The following is a 19,730-nucleotide window of genomic DNA, read 5'->3' as shown; positions in this document are numbered from 1 at the left end:
ACATTCTTTTCAGGATGTGAACGGGGCTCCGTTCGCATCCCGAGGTACCACTGTATAGGGTGCCTACATTCTGCATGGACTGGGTGCATGGCAATATGTGCAAAAGGCTTTAGATACCTATCAGGTCCATAAATTACCATATAGCATATATTCAACACAAAAAATAGCGACAATTTGTTGTTGACAAAGAGCAGCTGGACATATAAAGGGCCCCATTACCTTCAGTAGCTCAGGGCTTCATCAAACCTAAATCTGGCCCTGTTCACACCCACCACCAACCACAAAAAGCTGTCGCTAGTCTAGGCTGTATCAACAGAAGCCTAGTGTCCAGAATGAGGAAAGTGATAGTACTATTCTGCCTTGGTCAGAGCAGCCCTGGAATACGGAGCCCTCCAATTCTGGGCTCCACAATTTAAGAAGGATGTCAACAAGCTGGAGTGTGCCCAGAAGAGGGCAACAGATAAGATCAAGGGTCTGGAAACCAAGCCTTGTGTCGAACGGTTAAAGGAGCTGCGTATGTTTAGCTTGGAAAAGAGACTGAGAGGAGATACAATAGCCATCTTCAGATTTCTAAAGGGCTGTCACGTGGACGATGGAGCAAGCTTGTTTTCTGCTGCTCTGGCGGCTAGGACCCAAACCAAATGGGGGTAAGGGGGCAACTGCCCCCCTCCAAATCAAGTAAATCAATACAAAAGCTGAGGTTCTGCGCCCACTAACATAAAGCCCGCCCTCCCCCATAAATTGCATGATGGCCCCATGAGGGTTGCTTTAGTTGAGATTCCTGCAATGCCAGATGACCCGCAGGGTCCCTTCGAACTCTGCAATTCTATTCTGTGTCATTTCCTACGTCGGAACTGAAGGCAAGTGAACTGAGTTAAGTGGTTTCACTTTCTTATGCCACCAGGGGTCCCTGGTTACAAATGATTCTATGAACTAGCAGGTCCACCCACCCTCTTTTTTTGAGATCAGGTTTTACAGTTTCAAATGAAGCACAGGTAAATGCACCTGTATGGCTAATGCTCCAAAGTAGCTGCTGCTGCATTTATTTGTGGAAGTGCAACGTCCGAGTCCACGTGTAAGATGACTGTTGTTTGAGGGGAGTGTTTTTATACTCTGCTCCAATAATGCCTCGCAATAGAGCAGACTTCTCATGTTGTCCACTGTAATGTTAAATATGTAAGTCCACCACCACCACCATGGGAAACCTTAAGTTACAGGAAGCATGTTTTTATATTAATGGTGAAGGCATTATATAGGCACACATCATATAAGCACCTTAGATTACACTTTGGAGTGGTCCATTCAACATGAGCAGGAAGTCCTGGTTCAGAATGTGGTCCATTTACTTGCTCATTTCCCCCTCTATATTTTATGTTTAAATTGTGATGGAACCAGGCCTTTTTTCTTAGAAAAAGAGGTGTTGTTGAACTTTTTTTTTAGGGGTAGCAACCAGCCAAAGTTATAAGCTTGCCATCAGGTATGTGTATATAGACGAATCCATTTTACAGCGTTCTCGAAATGTATGTGGTTCCGCATTTTCTTGCTTTTGGTTACACCAATAACAATAGACTCCATCTTTAAAGAAAACAACTATTAAGAGGTCTGCCTTCCCTTACTTTAATTATAGTCAGGGTTATTGTTCGGACCACTTCCCCATGCCCTTAGTCTCGTAATATCAGATACTCCAGTATCCGACTGCTAGTATTTCTCCCGGTTATACCTGGTTAACATACAAGCTGTGGTTAATGATGGATTACCGTTTCCCTCTCTTCCGGTAAGCGTAGATCTTTTTACATAGTTGAATTTTCTCCTCGCCTAGCTAGTGACTTTCCACTTTGTAGTCCAGCAGGGCCCAGAAGGAGTGGCTGCCATTTTTTGATATCATCACTGTCACCCTGGGGCCACCTGAGATGCTGCAGGTTCCCTCCCAGAAACCGTCTTTGCTAAGAGTCAGTCGGCAAGAATTTCCACATTCGACAGACACCTCATCTACGCCAGGCAGTTTGAGCTTAAATGTCACATCGCGGTTGGCCGGCAAGACCCCGGCAACTGGTGCCACCAGCTCAAAGGCATCCTCCCAGTTGGTATAACTCTGTGGGAAAACCGGCCACAACACACTCTTGTTTGGGCAGGAGAGGAGGTAGCTGAGGGCGCAGTGACTGTTCCCCGGATCGGATGCTTTCTTTGCCCAGATGTGAAGAGCAAAGGTCCCTGCGTGAGGGAGCTGTATCTTCAACTCAACATGGGCATCTTGGCGAGTGGTCCAGATGTGACGCCTCCGCAAGTCCTCCGACGCGCTGCTGGCATCATAGTCCAGGGTGGCAAAGAGATGTAGGTCTCTACTTCGAGTGAAGGTGACAACGCAGCGTCCGTCATCAGTGTGGACAATCGGACTGGCGGGCGAGGCTCCCAGGATCCCCTTCTCTTCCGATTGCCAGCTGGGCCCCACAGGCTGGATGAGTGGTTTGGGCAAGCAAAAGTTTTTGTCCACAGATGGGCACACCAGGAAGTATTCCACCACGTGGCTGTAGTTCTCCTCCTTGCTCCTGGAAGGTTTGGCGAAGATGTCCACGCTATGAGTCCCCACCTCCTGAGGATACACTTCCAGGGTCATCCCGTTCCTCTGCAGGGTCATGAAGCAGTGTTCGTTTGCCCCGTTGAGCTTGCAGAGGAAGAGGGTTGGAGAGCGACTCTCAATGAAAACAGTTGCCTTGCCGTTTTCTGTGAAAGAAAAGCAAAGGCTTTTTGATGTTGACATGTTTTTGTATGCAACAGGAATTCAGTAAAAAAAATTTGCAAGGGGCAAAAAATAATGGCTTTTCTGTACTTGTTAATATTTTTATTTTAAATCCCCATGAATGGATTCCCCCCTATGGATTTTCTGCCACCTTGCTGTGAGAAATAGGGTTACACCCATATATAACATTGAAATTAAAGGTAATTTATTGGCCGAGGGAGCCGGCGTAAAGCTTCCGGGTCATGTAGCCAGCATGACTAAGCCGCTTCTGGTGAACCAGAGCAGCGCACGGAAACGCCATTTACCTTCCCTATTTATCTACTTGCACTTTGACATGCTTTTGAACTGCTAGGTTGGCAGGAGCAGGGACTGAGCAACGGGAGTTCACCCCGTTGCGGGGATTCGAACCGCCGACCTTCTGATCGGCAAGTCCTAGGCTCTGTGGTTTAACCCACAGCACCACCCTTGTCCCATGCATTGAAATTAATGATGGTTAATAGATTGGTAGATGGGAAACAGGCAGTCTGTTCTTTCCTCACTGACTCGTCCTTGAACAACCACCTGTAGGTTGTTTCTCCCCTCAGGCTTTACTTCATCTTGATTGTTAGTTTTAATTAACCTCACAACTCCATGAAGGCCACAGAATGGCCTTGTTTGCCAGGAGTAATAATCAGTGATAATCAAAATAGAGCAAGGACAATCCAGCTGCCTCACAATCACCTGTACCTAACAATTCTGAGAAAGATAACAGATTTCCTGAGCCTCTTTCACACCTTGGAAGACCCACTGAGTTCTGGTTCTGCTCGATTAGGGGTGAGGAACCTGTGTGGCCCTCTTGCTGTTGTGGGACTCCCAACTAGCACGACCAATTGTCAGGGATGATGGGGGTTGTAGTCTAGCAACCTCAGGTTCCCATCACTGCTTTACAGTGCAGTAGCATCTTAAAAGGACATGAGACTCATTGTCAGTGTAAATGTGACAGCCAAAAGCAACAAGACAGATGCTTCTGATTGACTTTACCTGTTTCGATGACTGACGTTGCCGTGGATGTGCCTGTCAGTCCCACTAAATAAAAGGCAGGCTTATACCACACATTACGTTCAAACTGCTGCAGCGATAATGTCTGTTTCAGAAGCTGCCAGGTGTGGTCTTCTGGGAAGTGATCGTTAATAAACAGAGCAGGATGGGTAAGGAAGTAAAACTCATTGTACCTGCAGAAGGAGAAGGCAGAATTGTGCAGTCTTTCATGAAATCTCAGCACCAGGGTCAAACAGAGAAAGCTATCTAGAAATGAGCGTGGAATCCTTCTAGGCCTTGTTCAGATGTCAAGTGAAACCATAGCTTAGCATGTTGGGAATGAAACATAGCAAGCCTCCCTCCCCCACAGCCACACATGTGAACAGTTTGGAAACCAGATCCTTGATTAGATTAACCACAGCCTGTTTTCTCACCCACATCTGTGCTTAATGACAACAATGCTTTATTTGACAAGCGCTTTCATAGTTAACACTAGCCACAGTTTAGGAACTGGGTGACGCACTCATCCAGCCTTCCCCAGTCTGATTCCCACCATGTTTGGCTGAACTCTATGACCCATCAACCACTGCCAATGTGGCCCAATGTCAGGGACCGGGCTGAGGAGCGCTGCACTGAGAGGAATGGAGGCAGCCTCCCCCGACCCCTGCTCCTGCTCAGGATCCTGAATCTTCCCAGGAGCAGTGGAGCAGTATAGATTTGGAACAGCGGTTTGCAGAATGACATAGTTCAGAAGACCGAAGTTGGGAAGAGCTGGATGGTGAACAGCTAGGAGGAGAAGAACTGGGAGAGAGAGAGTGAGTGAAAAGGCTCCATTTTGCTGGAAAGCGTCCATCCACTCAGTCCAAGGTCAAGGAGAGCAGATAAGGTGGCAGCACAGAAAGCACAGTGGTTGTGAGATCTGGTTGCAAGATGCAGAAGTGGGTGACTAGGGAGGAAGTGGGTGGAACCCTTAACTGGGAGCACCTTCGTTCCTAGAAATGGATTCTTTGTTCTCTGGCTACAATCATTAAAAATCTGGTAAGAGACTCCTTTCGCTTTGTTTTGCTTATCTGCTGCCAAAGGGTGGGAGGGTGGGAGGAAGCTGAGTCCCTGAAGCCTGAGACCCAATAGTTAGTGATGATGGGAGTGGTAGTCTAAAACCGTTGGAGGGCACCTGGTAGAGAAAGGCTGCTGTGTTGCAATGACCCAAACTCCAGGATCCCCAAATCCTACACATGTAGGATAAGCATAATACTCTAGAACAGCCTTCCTTAACCTGTGGGTCCCCAGATGTTGTTGAACTACAACTCCCATCACCCCTAGCTAGCAAGGCCAGAGCTCAGGGATGATGGGAGTTGTAGTCCAACAACATCTGGGGACCCACAGGTTGAGAACCACTGCTCTAGAACCTATTACGGTAATTGTCCCACCACTACCACAACACTCCATGCTGATGCCCTGTGACTATCAAATCACCAATTCTGACTTTTGGTCCAAGCGAACCAAACAAAAATCTGAAAACAAAGGAAGTTCACTATACCCTCATTGTATCCCACACTCTGACTGGGCTTTCTGTCGCCTAACAACATACCTGAAAGTGAACTTGCTACAAGAGTCATCCACACAGCCGCTGCCCCATGTGTTGTCTAAAAGATGCCACCTTCCCTCAAGATAAACAGCGTTCCAGACATGATTAGTCTTCCCCTCAAATACTTTTCCTGGTTTGTATTGGAACCCTTTGGCAAAGCCGGACAACTGCTTGCATTGTATCCCTGCAAGACTGAGGGGGAAAGAAAGGGATTCAAGAACACCATTGTGAACAAGGCACTGTGGTTGCAATCAGTGCTTTTTTTTTATTAGAATGGGCATCCTTCATTTTGCTCTGTTTTCAGGGAGAAGCCAAACCACATCTGGCATTTTAGGCTTTTTCCTATATTGTCCAATCTTGCCTCTTAAGGATGTGCAATTTGGGATTTTGATGGAGGAAACAGAAGTATGCTAAATGCCACCTGTGGACTACTACTTTATTCTGAAGAAATGCCAGGCTGCCTCATTTAACTGCATATTACAGGTTTGGGGAATCTTTGGTCCTCCAGATGTTGCTGAACTACAACTCCCATCATTCCTGGTGGTTGGCCAAGCTTGCTAAGGCTGATGGGAGATGTAGCTGAACAACATCTGGAAGGCCCAAGATCCCCCAGTCCTGCATGACAGTTTTGTATGTTGCACTGGTACAAAAATTGTTGTTAGGAGCCAATTGTTTTTGGGGGACAGGAGGTGGGCAGGTGTGGAGGACTCCCTGGTCCTGAATGGGGTAACTGTGCCCCTGAAGGACCAGGTGTGCAGCCTGGGAGTCATTTTGGACTCCCAGCTGTCCATGGAGGCACAGGTCAATTCTGTGTCCAGGGCAGCTGTTTATCAGCTCCATCTGGTACGCAGGCTGAGACTCTACCTGCCCGCGGACTGTCTTGCCAGCGTGGTGCATGCTCTAGTTATCTCCCGCTTGGACTACTGCAATGCGCTCTATGTGAATGTGACCCAGAAACTACAAATAATCCAGAATGTGGGAGCTAGACTAGTGACTGGGAGCGGCCGCCAAGACCACATAACACCGGTTTTGAAAGTCCTACACTGGCTCCCAGTACGTTTCCGAGCACAATTCAAAGTGTTGGTGCTGACCTTTAAAGCCCTAAACGGCCTCGGTCCAGTATACCTGAAGGAGCGTGTCCACCCCCCATTGTTCTACTTGGACACTGAGGTCCAGCGCCGAGGGCCTTCTGGCGGTTCCCTCACTGCGAGAAGCCAAGTTACAGGGAACCAGGCAGATGGCCTTCTCGGTAGTGGCACCCACCCTGTGGAACACCCTCCCATCAGATGTCAAAGAGAACAACAACTACCAGACTTTTAGAAGACATCTGAAGGCAGCCCTGTTCAGGGAAGCTTTTAATGTTTAATAGACTATTGTATTTTAATATTGTGTTGGAAGCTGCCCAGAGTGGCTGGGGAAACCCAGCCAGATGGGCGGGGTATAAATATTGATGGGCGGGTGTCAGGGGCTCAGGAGCAGAGGCACAGGGAAGAGAGGAGATGGAGAGCGAAGGGGAAGAATCCGAGGGGAGCGTAGGAGAAGAGGACAGTGGACCGAGGGATTCCATGAGCCTCTCCAGCGAATCGGAAGATTCACAGAAGGGGGCGCCAGTGGCCAGGGATAGGAGGTTCCCAAGGGGAATGCCCCAGGAGCAAGGGGGCAGCAGGGACTCCCAGAGCAGTAGCTGGAAATCAGGACCAGCTTCCCCACCAGAGCAGAGTGGGGGGGAAGAGTCCCAAGGATCGGGGCCAGTGCATTCCCCACCAGGGAGAGAAGATAAGGCAGGGCTGACCATGCCTCCATCAGAAAGTCGGACAACGGAGGAGAGGTCAGATCCGGCCAGTGTCCCGGAAGAGGGAAGCAGTGACCGAAGTACTGTAACGGTTAGGAGAAAGGTCACTGGGCTGGCGCGAGAGGCAAGTTCAAATGTACAGGAGCGCGGGACAGCAGAGAATGAGGATTGGGAACCGGGTCCTAAAGCCCGCCGGAGGGAGGGGGAGGAGCTAAGCGACTCAGCGTCGGAAGACTCCAGAAAGGGCAATGCCCCAGCGGGCAGGAGGACCCAGAGGAGGAGAGAGCAGCGTAAAAGGTGGAGCAGGGCTAGGATCTTAAACTGGTGTCATGGGGGAGGAGACTCAGACAGGACTTCGCCGATCTAGGGTTTAAGACGTAGGGCTGCACGCTGTGGCTTTGAAATGGAAACTGAACTTCAATAAAGACTTTTGTACATTACTACAGCCTAGCGTTGGTCCTCTGTGAGCTGGGACCTAGAGGCAGCTCTGACAGCGGGGTATTATTATTATTATTATTATTAATCGGACAGCCTGAGAATCTTAGCTTGCATGCTGAAGAGAGAGAGAGACTGGAATCTAGTACAAGCTTTCAAGGCAGCACAGAAGGGCTTTAAAAGGTACAAGAAGTGTTTGTTGAAGGAAGCATGGTGGTGAGGGGCCAAGCAGGATTTCCAGTGACTGTAGCGGGACCCAAGTTTGTCTCCATAATGATGTGTTGAAAGCCGCCTGTATAGAGCAGGTGTGGGGGACGTGTGGCTCTCCAGCTCTCTGGGGCCCAATAGGAATTACCTGCACATTTCTTCAAAGAGGCCAGCATATCCCCCACAAGCGCTTTTTCCCGACTGAAGAGCATCAGTTGCCTCAGAAGGCACCTTGTTATGGTATCCTTCCACATCGTATTCTGGAGGAATAAAGACATTTATGGACAGTCACCTCAAAGTCTGCAATGCAGAACCAATAAAGGACTGCAGCAACTTCACCTACACCAGAAACTTTTAGCAGAAGATACGAGTAACTAATCAGTTCAATTAGGGGTATCTGCGGGTGGTGCTGTGGGTTAAACCACAGAGCCTAGGGCTTGCCGATCAGAAGGCCAGCGGTTCAAATCCCCGTGACGGGGTGAGTTCCCGTTGCTCGATCCCAGCTCCTGCCAACCTAGCAGTTTGAAAGCACATCAAAGTGCAAGTAGATAAATAGGTACCGCTCTGGCGGGAAGGTAAACGGCGTTTCCGTGCGCTGCTCTGGTTCGTCAGAAGCGGCTTAGTCATCCTGGCCACATGACCCGGAAGCTGTACGCCGGCTCCCTCGGCCAATACAGTGGTACCTCGGGTTACATACGCTTCAGGTTACATACGCTTCAGGTTACAGACTCTGCTAACCCAGAAATATTACCTCGGGTTAAGAACTTTGCTTCAGGATGAGAACAGAAATCGTGCTCCCGCGGCGCAGTGGCAGCAGGAGGCCCCATTAGCTAAAGTGGTGCTTCAGGTTAAGAACAGTTTCAGATTAAGAACAGACCTCCGAAACGAATTAAGTACTTAACCTGAGGTACCACTGTAAAGCGAGTTGAGCGCTGCAACCCCAGAGTCGGCCACGACTGGACCTAATGGCCAGGGGGTCCCTTTACCTTTACTATTTTGTTCACCAAACAACAGTTAATCACCTTCAAAGGCTCTGCTTTAATCCAATGCTATATAAAGGAGCTTTCCTATAACACCACTAGAAGAGTTTTTCTGTTGTCCGGAGGGATTACCTACCTATATGATGGCACGTCCACATCCAAATCGCTCGGACTTTCTCCAGGTCACTGTGGGCTTTTTGGAGCAAGACATTCACCAGTTTTTTCACGTTGTTCTTGACATTCACCTGTTTCAGGAAAGGTAAATACTGTAGGAGATAACATGAAGGAGCAGTACCCAGTTCCTTTCTGCTGTCTAAAGAAAATTTAGGGTGCCTGCCATCCTACATGCACTAAAAAGAGTCTTGCTGAACTCAATGGAGCTTACTTCTGCATAGAACTGCTCAGGAATACACACAGTTAGCTGAGTAAGGGTATGCATCCTAGTTGATCAATCTATCAAATTTTATCCCCAAGTAAAATTGTTCTGAAGGATGAAGCATGCTTAACTTTACTTTTCTCTTTACACAGGCATGCTATTTCCACAATCTTCAGCTGTGATCCAAATCCCCTTTGTTTCAGGCTTTGGGTGGATTTTGAAGCATAATATTTCCCACTGTGAACTTCCATGTGGACAGAAGAAGTTGCCTCCTATAAGGAGAGGACACTTGAAGGTACTGTCATAGAACCATAGAATTGTAGAGTTGGAATGGACCCTTAGGGCCCAATTCCAAATCCACATTAAAAAACAAAACTCTTAGCATCCTAAAATATTCTTTAGAGGACTATTATTCCGTGTGGGTTATATTGCCGTAAGAGACAGTATACCGTTGATGCATGGTCATCCAGTTCCTTAAACTGCGTCAAGTCCATTGGTATTGACTTCAGGCTGGATTTATCCCATGGGTAATCTAGGAACAAACATGGAAAAGTCATTCTAGAACCAGCGCAAGTCCAGCAGAAAAAGGCAAGAGGAGAAATGGAAGAGGACCTACAATGGGACTGAAATGGCTGAACTGCAGCAAATTAAAACGGCCACAGATATCGGGCATTTTCTACTCCCCAAGTAAAACCTAGAGTGGAGGTACTGCACCTACACATTTACCAATGTTTCTCTACTTACATGACCATGGAGAAAGAGAACCAGTGGGACAGCGCTGGAGCAGATTTTGATCTGCCGTCACACAAGACAATTTCAGTTGATTCTATTTCTTGGACCGTAGTTGACAAATATTGTGAAGGGAATAGCAAGCTTTGCACTGTGGCGATTACACAGGGTCCCCGGACGTTTCACCGTCTATTGATCCCTGTGCCACCACTTTATTTCTCGCTGCCACCACCCAGGCCCTACCTGGTACAATACTGAGTCCAGTCAGGGTTAAATTGGAACATAAACTTTTGTTTATTTATTGCAGTTTAACAAGCGTGTGGTTTCGTAAATGGTATTGGTCAATTACAATCATGGAGTGCCTATCTAGACCTATAACTTCCGCTACCTGCTCTCACTCACTAAACCACCTCTCAGATATTTACTTGTCTTCCTAGCTCCTAACTGTTCCTGACTCAGCTTATTTTTCTACCCTCACTCAACCTACCCACAGACTCTATCCCAATTCACTTCCACTCCAACCAACCACCCAACTCCCAACGAACTCCCCTTTCGCACCTCGCAGAGCTGGTTTTATAGTCCCTCTGACTCCACCCCCCCGGGTTCTGATTGGGTAACTTGTTTAACTATTTCACCTCCAGCACTCTCATATGTTAACGTCACATGCACCTCCCACTGGAACGATTGGTACCTCCTTAGGGAAGTCCTCTTTACACTGAAGCCTCTGGTTTTGCGCACGGGCTGATTCAGATGATGGACAAGTGTACCGGCTGACCCACCCACACGCCACACTCTTTCTTTCTTTCTTTCTTTCTTTCTTTCTTTCTTTCTTTCTTTCCTTCTTTCTACATACCCCGCCCATCTCATTCCATTTACAGAATCTAAACACAGGTGATGGGACACCACACCTGAGGAGAGCAGGCTGTGGGATATTACATCACTGTAGCAGTCAAGTACGACATTTCCTGTTTGCCCAGAGTGGACACACAGGGGGGTGTTACTCCAGGCAGAAGGGCTTCCTGTCATACTTGTCTGGGGCATCCTCCCCCTGCATGTGACCAGGTAGATGGGCTTGACCCTGGCAGACCCTTTAAAGGGGCTAGTCACGCAGACATTTTCTGTTGACTCTCTTGTTGCTCTCTTTTTGCCATTTCTTCTCTTGATGCTGTTCTCTTGGTGCTTTTGCTGTCTGCTGGCTCTCAGCCAGCCGCACATGGGCTCAGTCCCCATATAGGATGGACTCACACTCTCTTCTGTAACTACAAGCTAAAGCCTGCCTTCAGGATCATACTGTGAACTGAATGTAAGTAAACTTCTTATCATTACTTTTAAAGAAGTCAGTTGTGTCCTTATTGTTTTAAGAGGGAATAAAGGGCAATTCACCAGGAACAACCCGATCTGGACAAGCCAGACTGGTATTGCTTAACTTAAGAGATTCGAACAAATCTACCAACTAGCTTCCTGCAATATACAGGGGAATGTACTCTGCGACCAGCTCACTAGCGTGAAGAAGGATAATATTTACCGTACTTTTCCTTGTATAAGACTATGTTTTTTTCTTTAAAAATCATGCTAAAAATTGGGGGCCATCTTACACTTGGGTAGTGCATAGGGTGGATGTTTGATTGGTTGCTGCTGCAGCTGTCAGAGGCTATTGTGCGTGTTATTGGTTGCTGCATCAATGGGTGGTGTTGATTGGCCAACGCTCTGGCAGTTAGGCGGGCAATTGGCAGCTTCTGCCGGCGATGGGACAGAAGGGAGGCGGATTTTGCAATGCGTGTGGGTGAGCGATTTTTGGCAAACCCCCCCCCCATAAAAGCTCAACAACTCCGTGCCATCTCCCCCCATTTTCTTAAATTAGAGTCCCCCAAAATAGTCTAATACATGGGGACGTGGGTGGCTCTGTGGGTTAAACCACAGAGCCTAGGACTTGCCGATCAGAAGGTTGGCGGTTCGAATCCCCGCGATGGGGTGAGTTCCCATTGCTCAGCCCTGCTCCTGCCCACCTAGCAGTTCAAAAGCACGTCAAAGTGCAAGTAGATAAATAGGTACCGCTCCGGCGGGAAGGTAGACAGCATTTGTGTGCTGCTCTGGTTCACCAGAAGCGGCTTAGTCATGCTGGCCACATGTACGCCGGCTCCCTGCGCCAATAAAGCGAGATGAGTGCCACAACCCCAGAGTCAGCCACGACTGGACCTAATGATCAGGCATCCCTTTACCTTTAATACATGGGGGCTTCTTATAGACAGAAAAGTACAGTAATCAATATATCCTCTCATACTATCGACAACATTCCCACATAGGCCAATGCAGAAAGTGCAAAGCAGGCTGCGTAGCATGCAGAGATCTGCCCTCTGATCCGTCACTGGCTGCCCCCCCTTCTCCTGATGAGCATCCGGTGCCAGATATGCCCCCCTCCCACCCTGCCTAAATATAGGGCCAGTCCTGGAGGCAAGGGTGCAGTGTAGCTAATATTTACCATGCAAGCCTTGTTCCCAGAATATCTCATGACATGTGTATGGTGGGTGCGCACATGGGTACATGCTTTCTCTACTATGATACACAGGAGGCGTGGGAATGTTTGGCCCTCCAGATGTTGCTGAACTACAACTCCCATCATCCTTTGCCACCGGGCATACCTGCAGGGCCGGATGGGAGTTGTCACCCAACAACATCTGGAGGGCCAAAGGTTCCCTATGGTTGATATACAGGTCTGTAGTCATATATAACAAATAATTTGCATTTACCATACAGATCTTGTCTCTGAGACAGCGTTGATCCTTGTTCTCCGTCATCCTGATAACCTATGAAATTGGTATTGTTGGGGTGAGACAATACAGTCATACCTCATGTTACGTTTGCTTCATGTTACGTTCTTTCAGGTTACGTCCCGCGGCAACCCAGAAGTATCAGAAAGGGTTATGTCCGGCTTTCGCCGCTCACGCATGTGCAGAAGCGCTAAACCATGCTTTGCGCATGCGCACAAGCGCCAAATTGCACTGCGCACCTGCACAGATACGGCACCTCAGGTTGCGCTCTTTTCATGTTGCGAACGGGCCTCCGGAATGGATCCTGTTTGCAACCAGAGGTACCACTGTATCGTTATGAGTTGGGGGGAGCTAGATCCCCCCAAATGTGCTATGCTTTATTAAAAGCTAGAATTAATCAAGGTTTGATTAAACTTTGCCAAACATGGAACCCACCTGGATTTAGTTAGGCTAGTAAGCCAAGCCACCTCTGTGTAGAGATTGCTGGATGAGCCATTAGCAGGGGACAAAGGCCAGCGATGGCCCAACTAGGAAACCATTATAGGGCAAGAGTGCCAGGCCAAGGGGACTTCCGGGTTAGCGCCATCGTTTAATGGCGGATTCCCTCCGAGCTCCGGAGGGAATCGGCTTCACAGGATCGGGTCTTGTCTGCGGCGGCGACGACGCGGGGACCCTCAAAAATCACAGGCGCGGATGCCTGTGAACCTGGTGACTCGGCGGGCACCATTTGCGCCCCCCCAAACCGCGAAGGAGCCTTTTTAAAGGCTTCGGAACGGGGACGGAGTGCGGCGCGGTGCTGTGAGTTCATTGCTCCTCCTGTGGAGTGAAGCCGCAAGCCATTGACGGCGAGCGCTGACTTTTTCCTTGGAACAATTGGACTGTAAAGTTAAAACCCGTGAGTAATATGGAATTCGGAATTTAAAGGAAAAAATTTTCTGAATTAGGAACGAGCGGGGAAGGGTTAAAAAGGAAGTCCGCCCCCCCCCCTTTGTAGATAACTTAAAGCAAAGAACTTGCCATCTAAGGTCGAGAGGACCTTTTTTTCTTTTACTAAAAGACTTTAGACTTTAACCCTCATGGTTTGACACCATAAGAAATTTTACCGGAGGATAAAGGACTAATTGTGGGAGCTGAAGTTTCACCACCCCCCCGGACCCGGGAGTGTCCCGCGAGAGAGCCTGTTGATGAAGTGCTGAGGAGTTTGACAGCTGTCAAATTGGCTGTCAGAAGGAAAAAGAGAACTTTATTTCTGTGGCTTCTGCTGGTTACATTTGTTACAACTTGCTGAGAATAAGGAAGGACTGATACAATATATTGGCTATTGGCTATTGGACTTGAGCTGAAAAATATTAAGAAACTAAAAAACCCCTAGAGGGGGTTTAGGACATTACAACAATGGCCGGAGGAGGGAAAATTCAGACTGAATTGGATAGAACATTTTTTTCTCTTGGGAAAACTACAAGGGGAAATTGATGTTTTGGCTACAAATGTCACAACTCTGGCCTCAGCAGTAAACAATCTTCTTGAAGTTGATAAGGATTTGAAGCAGGAAGCTCACACAACTGAGCAAATAGGGAAAGTTGAATGTTATGAGAATATGGAAAAGGAGATATGTGCTGTTCCTGAAGAGAAGGAAGGAGGAGCTGTAATTTCCCAGATGTTAAATGAGAGTCACAATTTGTGGCCTGACATGAAGCCAATAAAGGAGAATAAGAATCTGATGTGGAAAGCCTGGCCTGAACTGGTGAGCCGAAAATTGAGAGATCTCCCTCTGTGGAGATCTGAAGACCGAAGGATTATAAATTTGATCAAGGTGGAAATTGGAGCTTTGGGGACATTTGGACTTGAAAGGAGTATGTCGGGGTACCTTATGGGTGCTTGTTTCAAGTATGGAGGGCTGGCTGGAAAAAATATGGATTCTGTTGGGCCAAAGCCTTTTCGAAATCTGGGGTTTAGCATCAAGGACTATCAAAAAGGCCGGCAGAGAGGAACTGAAAGAGATTTAAAAGCCTCGGACGTGAGATCTCCAGGCTAGACAAGATATTGAATTGATGAACATTTGTTGGGGACTGAAACCGGGAAAGGGGCGGGTGGAGTTTGGGAATCCAAAGGATATATAATTATAACTTGTTTTATCTTTATTCTGTCTGTTATTTGATTTGAATTTGGGAAAGCCGTGGAAGGGAAATTTTGGTCGACTTTAGGAAAAACGTTGAAGAATGAACAATGTTGTTTAAGTACTTGATGTTTAAATTTGGATATAAGGATTTGCTGAATTAATAATTTAAATTGGAATACAAGAAGGGGAGGTGAGAGGAGGTCTGAGAAATAAGATAATGGAAATAAGTAATGGAAATTGTATTTGTTTTAATCTTTTTTAATTGTGTACTTTTGTGTTTTTGTGTTTTTGTCATTTTTTGGTCTTTTTTCTTTTTCTTTTTATATTAATCCTGGAAAACCCAATAAATATTTTATATATAAAAAAAAATAGTGCCAGGCCAAGGGGACTGAGTGTTAGTGGGCAGAGGCAAAGGCAAGGTTTAGGGTTACAGCTTTGAATGACGTAGGCTGGAAGGAGGTTCACAGAGAGAAGCAGAAGGAGGGGCAGAAGTCCAAGTGAGCTAGGGACGACAGGCTGAAACAAAGAGAGGCAGAGGATGGATTTTTGCTGTCCTTTAATCCAATCTTGGTAGGATGCAAATGCTCCATAATCCCTCCATCTAGGTGCAAGTTGTATATAGTTGCAAATAAACCATATATCATAAAGACACCATTTATCATAAAGTTCCCAAAGGGAACACAGACTGCAACCCCTAAAATATTGCACCACTCATGGAGATTGGAGTGGCAGGTGTCAATATGTACATTAAAAACATATATTGCAACTCTCATCATCGCTGGCCATGGGCCATGCTTGCTGGGGCTGCTGGAAACTCAACAACTAAACTGAAAGCACCGCTTTCTCTCATCCTGGTGCTGGTCTTTAGATAGCTGGTCTTCTTTTCCTTTTTTTAAAAAATATTTTTTTAAATTAAGATTTACTTGGTTTACAAAAGTACGTGCGTTGCCGCTTTTTTCAGGTTGTAAATTCTTTTCTACAAATCAGTTACATTTGATATGAGACATTAGTGTTGTATTCAGTATAAGGTCGGGGAAGAAGTGGGGGCAGAGGAGGGGTAGTGTGATGAAGATTGTCAGTCTTTTATGGCTACTTTAATAATAATAATAATAATAATAATAATATAAAAATAATTATACCCTGCCCATCTGGCTGGGTTTCCCCAGCCACTCTGGGCAGCTCTCAACAGAATATTAAAACACGGTAAACATCAAACATTAAAAACTTCCTTAAACTTTAGATATAAAGAGAAATTGGGGCAGTTGGGGTGAAACAACGGACTGAGCATCATCATGTCATAGACTGATCCTCCATCCCTGTACAGTGGTACTGAAGGAGCATATTACAATATAATTGTTCTATTATTGAAGGACATGCTTAAATGTTACATTGCAAATGGGCACCTCGTTAGAATGTCTAGCCTGGGCAGATAGAGATAAAGAACAAGGATTTATTGTCATACCAGGATGAGGGAGGTTGCAGGAAGGAGGGAGAGAAGACCAAGACCTTATATGGTAATATATGAACTTATTATAAGTTTCGATTTCCCAGAAATCAGGTGACTTACAAGAGATCAGGTGGTATTCTATTTTGCAAATCTATATAAAGGGGCGCACCCTGACTACTGTGTACAGGCTGAGTACTGATCGCCCTGTGCCTTTGTTCTGCATATGCACTTCAAATAAAAATCCTGTTAATAACCTGCAAGAGCCTTTTGCCGCTTTGTGTGAATCTGTGCTTCAGGGACCCAAATAGCAGATATGTGTGGTCCTTCAGTACCTCGGGTTACAGACGCTTCAGGTTACAGACTCCGCTAACCCAGAAGTAGTACCTCGGGTTAAGAACTTTGCTTCAGGATGAGAACAGAAATTGCGCGGTGGCAGCAGTGGGAGGCCCCATTAGCTAAAGTGGTACCTCAGGTTAAGAACGGTTTCAGGTTAAGAACGGACCTCCGGAATGAATTAAGTTACCACTGTACTGAATTCTGTCTTTAGGGCTATAGCTCAGTGGCAGAGCATCTGTTTTGAAAGCAGAAGTTTCCTGGTTCAATCCCCAATATCTCTGGGTAGGACTGAGAATGCCTCCCACCTGAAACCCTGGACAGCTGTCGCCAGACAGTGTCAACAGCACTGAGTTAGATGAATCAATGACCTGATCCAGTACAGTGGTACCTCGGGTTACAGATGCTTCAGGTTACAGACGCTTCAGGTTACAGACTCCGCTAACCCAGAAATAGTGCTTCAGGTTAAGAACTTCACCACAGGATGAGAGCAGAAATTGCACGGCTGTGGCAGCGGGAGGCCCCATTAGCTAAAGTGGTACCTCAGGTTAAGAACTGTTTCAGGTTAAGAACGGACCTCCAGAACAAATTAAATTCTTAACCCGAGGTACCACTGTATAAGGCAGCCTCCTATGCTGTTCTCGTTTGCCCACAACTCTTTAGTCCAAAATTGCGCCTTGGGCTCATCTACAACCGCTGCGCCTATCCCGAATGTATGGCCATACGGAGGAGGCCTTACTGTCAGGAGTGTGTGCAGGAGCCGGACTCTGTGACCAGTAGGGCTTCGCAGGACTGGGGCCTTCCTAAGTTTGTTCTGGAGAGGCAAGGCGTGGCCACACAGGTGAGGCCTCTTGGTAACTCACTGCACCTGGTGGCAAGAACCGGGAAGGGGTATAAGGTCAACATTTCCCTTTGTTTCTTTGCCACAGCAACACATTTCCTGCCTTGCTGTGTGTGGCTTCTTGCTTCTCGGACCCTTGACTTCATCGCTCTTTGCTTCCTGACCCTCGGACCCCTGGCTTCTGGACTCTCATTTCTGCTCCTACCCTGCCACCTAGCCCCTGGTCCCGACGTCCTCAGCCGGTACTTCGATCGCCTGTAGACCGGACCGTGACACTTACCTTCATTGTCCTGCCTCATCCGGTGGGGAAATATCTGGAGTCCTGCAGCGCCAGGAACATACAAACACAGAGAATGAGTTACTGAAGAATCCATAGGAACACAACGTCATAGGACTAGGGGGTGGGGGTAGCCTGGATGTCATATTCGGGTCATCTCCAGGACTGTGGTTTTATATCTTTAAGGTGACGTTCTAAAGAAAGGGAGGCGGCTAGCAAGTCTCTTGGTCAAGCTCATGGCTGTGAAGCATTTCTGAGCATGTCTAAAAAGCACAGGTGACTACTTGCTGCAGATGCTCAGGGGACCAGCCTTCCCTCCCCCTCCCCTGGCTGGAGGTGATGTCATCAGTGAGTGTAAGAGAACAATAGACTTGGGCCAGTCTCATCTGGAGCTGGCAAAACACAGAGGCTGGACTTCCCCTCTGCGACAGTTCCAAAGATGTAGCTTTGGGGATCCCCCTAGAAACCCAATGGGAGAACAAGACCTGTGGGAGTGTTCATGAGGTGAGCTCTTCCATCTTATACTCAATCTACATATATGTAACTAAAACCATGGGGCAGTATCTCAGACAGGTCATGTTCCTTCTGGGGTAGTCCGTCCACCTTTGGTCCCCAACATCTGCTTAAAAACCTTCAAGGAAGGAGAGTCCACCACCTTCTGAGTCTGTTCCACTGTTGAACAGCTCTTGGTGACAGACGTTCTTCCTGATGTTTGGTTGAAATCTCCTTTATTGTAACTTGAAGCCATTGGTTTGTGTCCTACGCTCCAGAGCAGGAGAGAATGTTTGCTTCATCCTCCATGTGACACCCCTTTAGATTTTTGTCAGTCTCCGCTTTTCCAGGCTAAACATAAAGGTAAAGGAAAAGGGACCCCTGACCATTAGGTCCAGTCGTGACCGACTCTGGGGTTGCGGCACTCATCTCGCTTTATTGGCCGAGGGAGCCGGCGTACAGCTTCTGGGTCATGTGGCCAGCATTACTGAGCCACTTCTAGCGAACCAAAGCAGTGCACGGAAATGCCATTTACCTTCCCGCCAGAGCGGTACCTATTTATCTACTTGCACTTTGACATGCTTTTGAACTGCTAGGTTGGCAGGAGCAGGGACCGAGAAACGGGCGCTCACCCCATCGCGGGGATTCGAACCGCCAACCTTCTGATCAGCAAGTCCTAGGCTCTGTGGTTTAACCTACAACACCACCCGCGTCCCTAGGCTAAACATACCCAGCTCCAATAAGGCTTGGTTTCCCAGACCCTTGATCACCTTGGTCACCCTTCTCTGCACACGTTCCAGAGTGTCAATATCCTTCTTAAATTGTGGCACCCAGAACTGGACTGAGAACTCCACGTGGGACTATTACTTCCATTGATCTAGGCACTATACTTCTTTTGAACAGCATTAGGGTTTTTGTGGGGTTTTTTGTCACTGCATCACACTGTTGACTCATGTTAAGCTTGTGGTCTACTAAGACCCTTAGATCCTTTTCACATGGCAATCCAAGTTTCCCCCATCTTATATTTGTGCATCTGACTCTTCCTGCCTAAGTGTAGACCCTTACATTTGTCCCTACTAAAATTCACCTTGTTATTTTGGGCCCAGGTCTCCAATCTGTTAAGGTCTTCTTGAATCCTCATTCTGTCTTCTGTGGCATTGACTACCCATCCCAGTTTGGTGTCATCTCCAGATCTGATAAGCACCCCCTCAATAAAAGCTGCCGTTAATAAATGTGCTGCTATTTCCTTCCCATCAAGTAAGGCTAGAACTTGTTAATGTGGCCAAACTTTATTTATTATTTATTTAGAACATTTGAAGAAGAGTTTTGATTTGATTTCCCGCTTTATCCGAAGGAGTCTCAAAGCAGCTAACATTCTACTTTCCCTTCCTCCCCCACAACAAACACTCTGGGAGGTGAGTGAGGCTGAGAGACTTCAGAGAAGTGTGACTAGCTCAAGGTCACCCAGCAGCTGCATGTGGAGGAGCGGGGAAGCGAACCCGGTTCACCGGATTACGAGTCCACCACTCTTAACCACTACACCACACTGACACACATTTCTTTCTTATTTATGGTATTTATTTATACCCTGG

General features: G+C 47.2%; 1 protein-coding gene and 1 long non-coding RNA gene across 2 annotated transcripts; one reads left to right on the top strand and one right to left on the bottom strand.

Moving 5' to 3' along the window:
• Positions 1–1,603: 1,603 nt before the first annotated feature.
• Positions 1,604–17,951, bottom strand: LOC307208549 (kyphoscoliosis peptidase-like). The gene is made up of 8 exons (XM_079963240.1): positions 17,650–17,951; positions 12,609–12,665; positions 9,582–9,664; positions 8,893–9,001; positions 7,925–8,036; positions 5,346–5,534; positions 3,758–3,948; positions 1,604–2,721 (listed from the first exon to the last, which is right to left on the bottom strand). Exons 1-8 carry the CDS (start codon positions 17,741–17,743, stop codon positions 1,820–1,822), a joined length of 1,737 nt encoding a protein of 578 aa, XP_079819366.1. The 5' UTR covers positions 17,744–17,951; the 3' UTR covers positions 1,604–1,819.
• A 98-nt stretch (positions 17,952–18,049) lies between these two features.
• Positions 18,050–19,395, top strand: LOC307209204. The gene is made up of 2 exons (XR_013835418.1): positions 18,050–18,150; positions 19,245–19,395. It is a non-coding gene; the product is annotated as an uncharacterized lncRNA (long non-coding RNA).
• The last annotated feature ends 335 nt before the right edge of the window (positions 19,396–19,730 follow it).

Source organism: Podarcis cretensis (genome assembly GCF_951804945.1).
Source record: "Podarcis cretensis genome assembly, chromosome: 2".
NCBI classification, from domain to species: domain Eukaryota; kingdom Metazoa; phylum Chordata; class Lepidosauria; order Squamata; family Lacertidae; genus Podarcis; species Podarcis cretensis.
The sequence above is the reverse complement of the archived record's forward strand: the minus strand, read 5'-3'. Positions and strand labels throughout refer to the sequence as shown.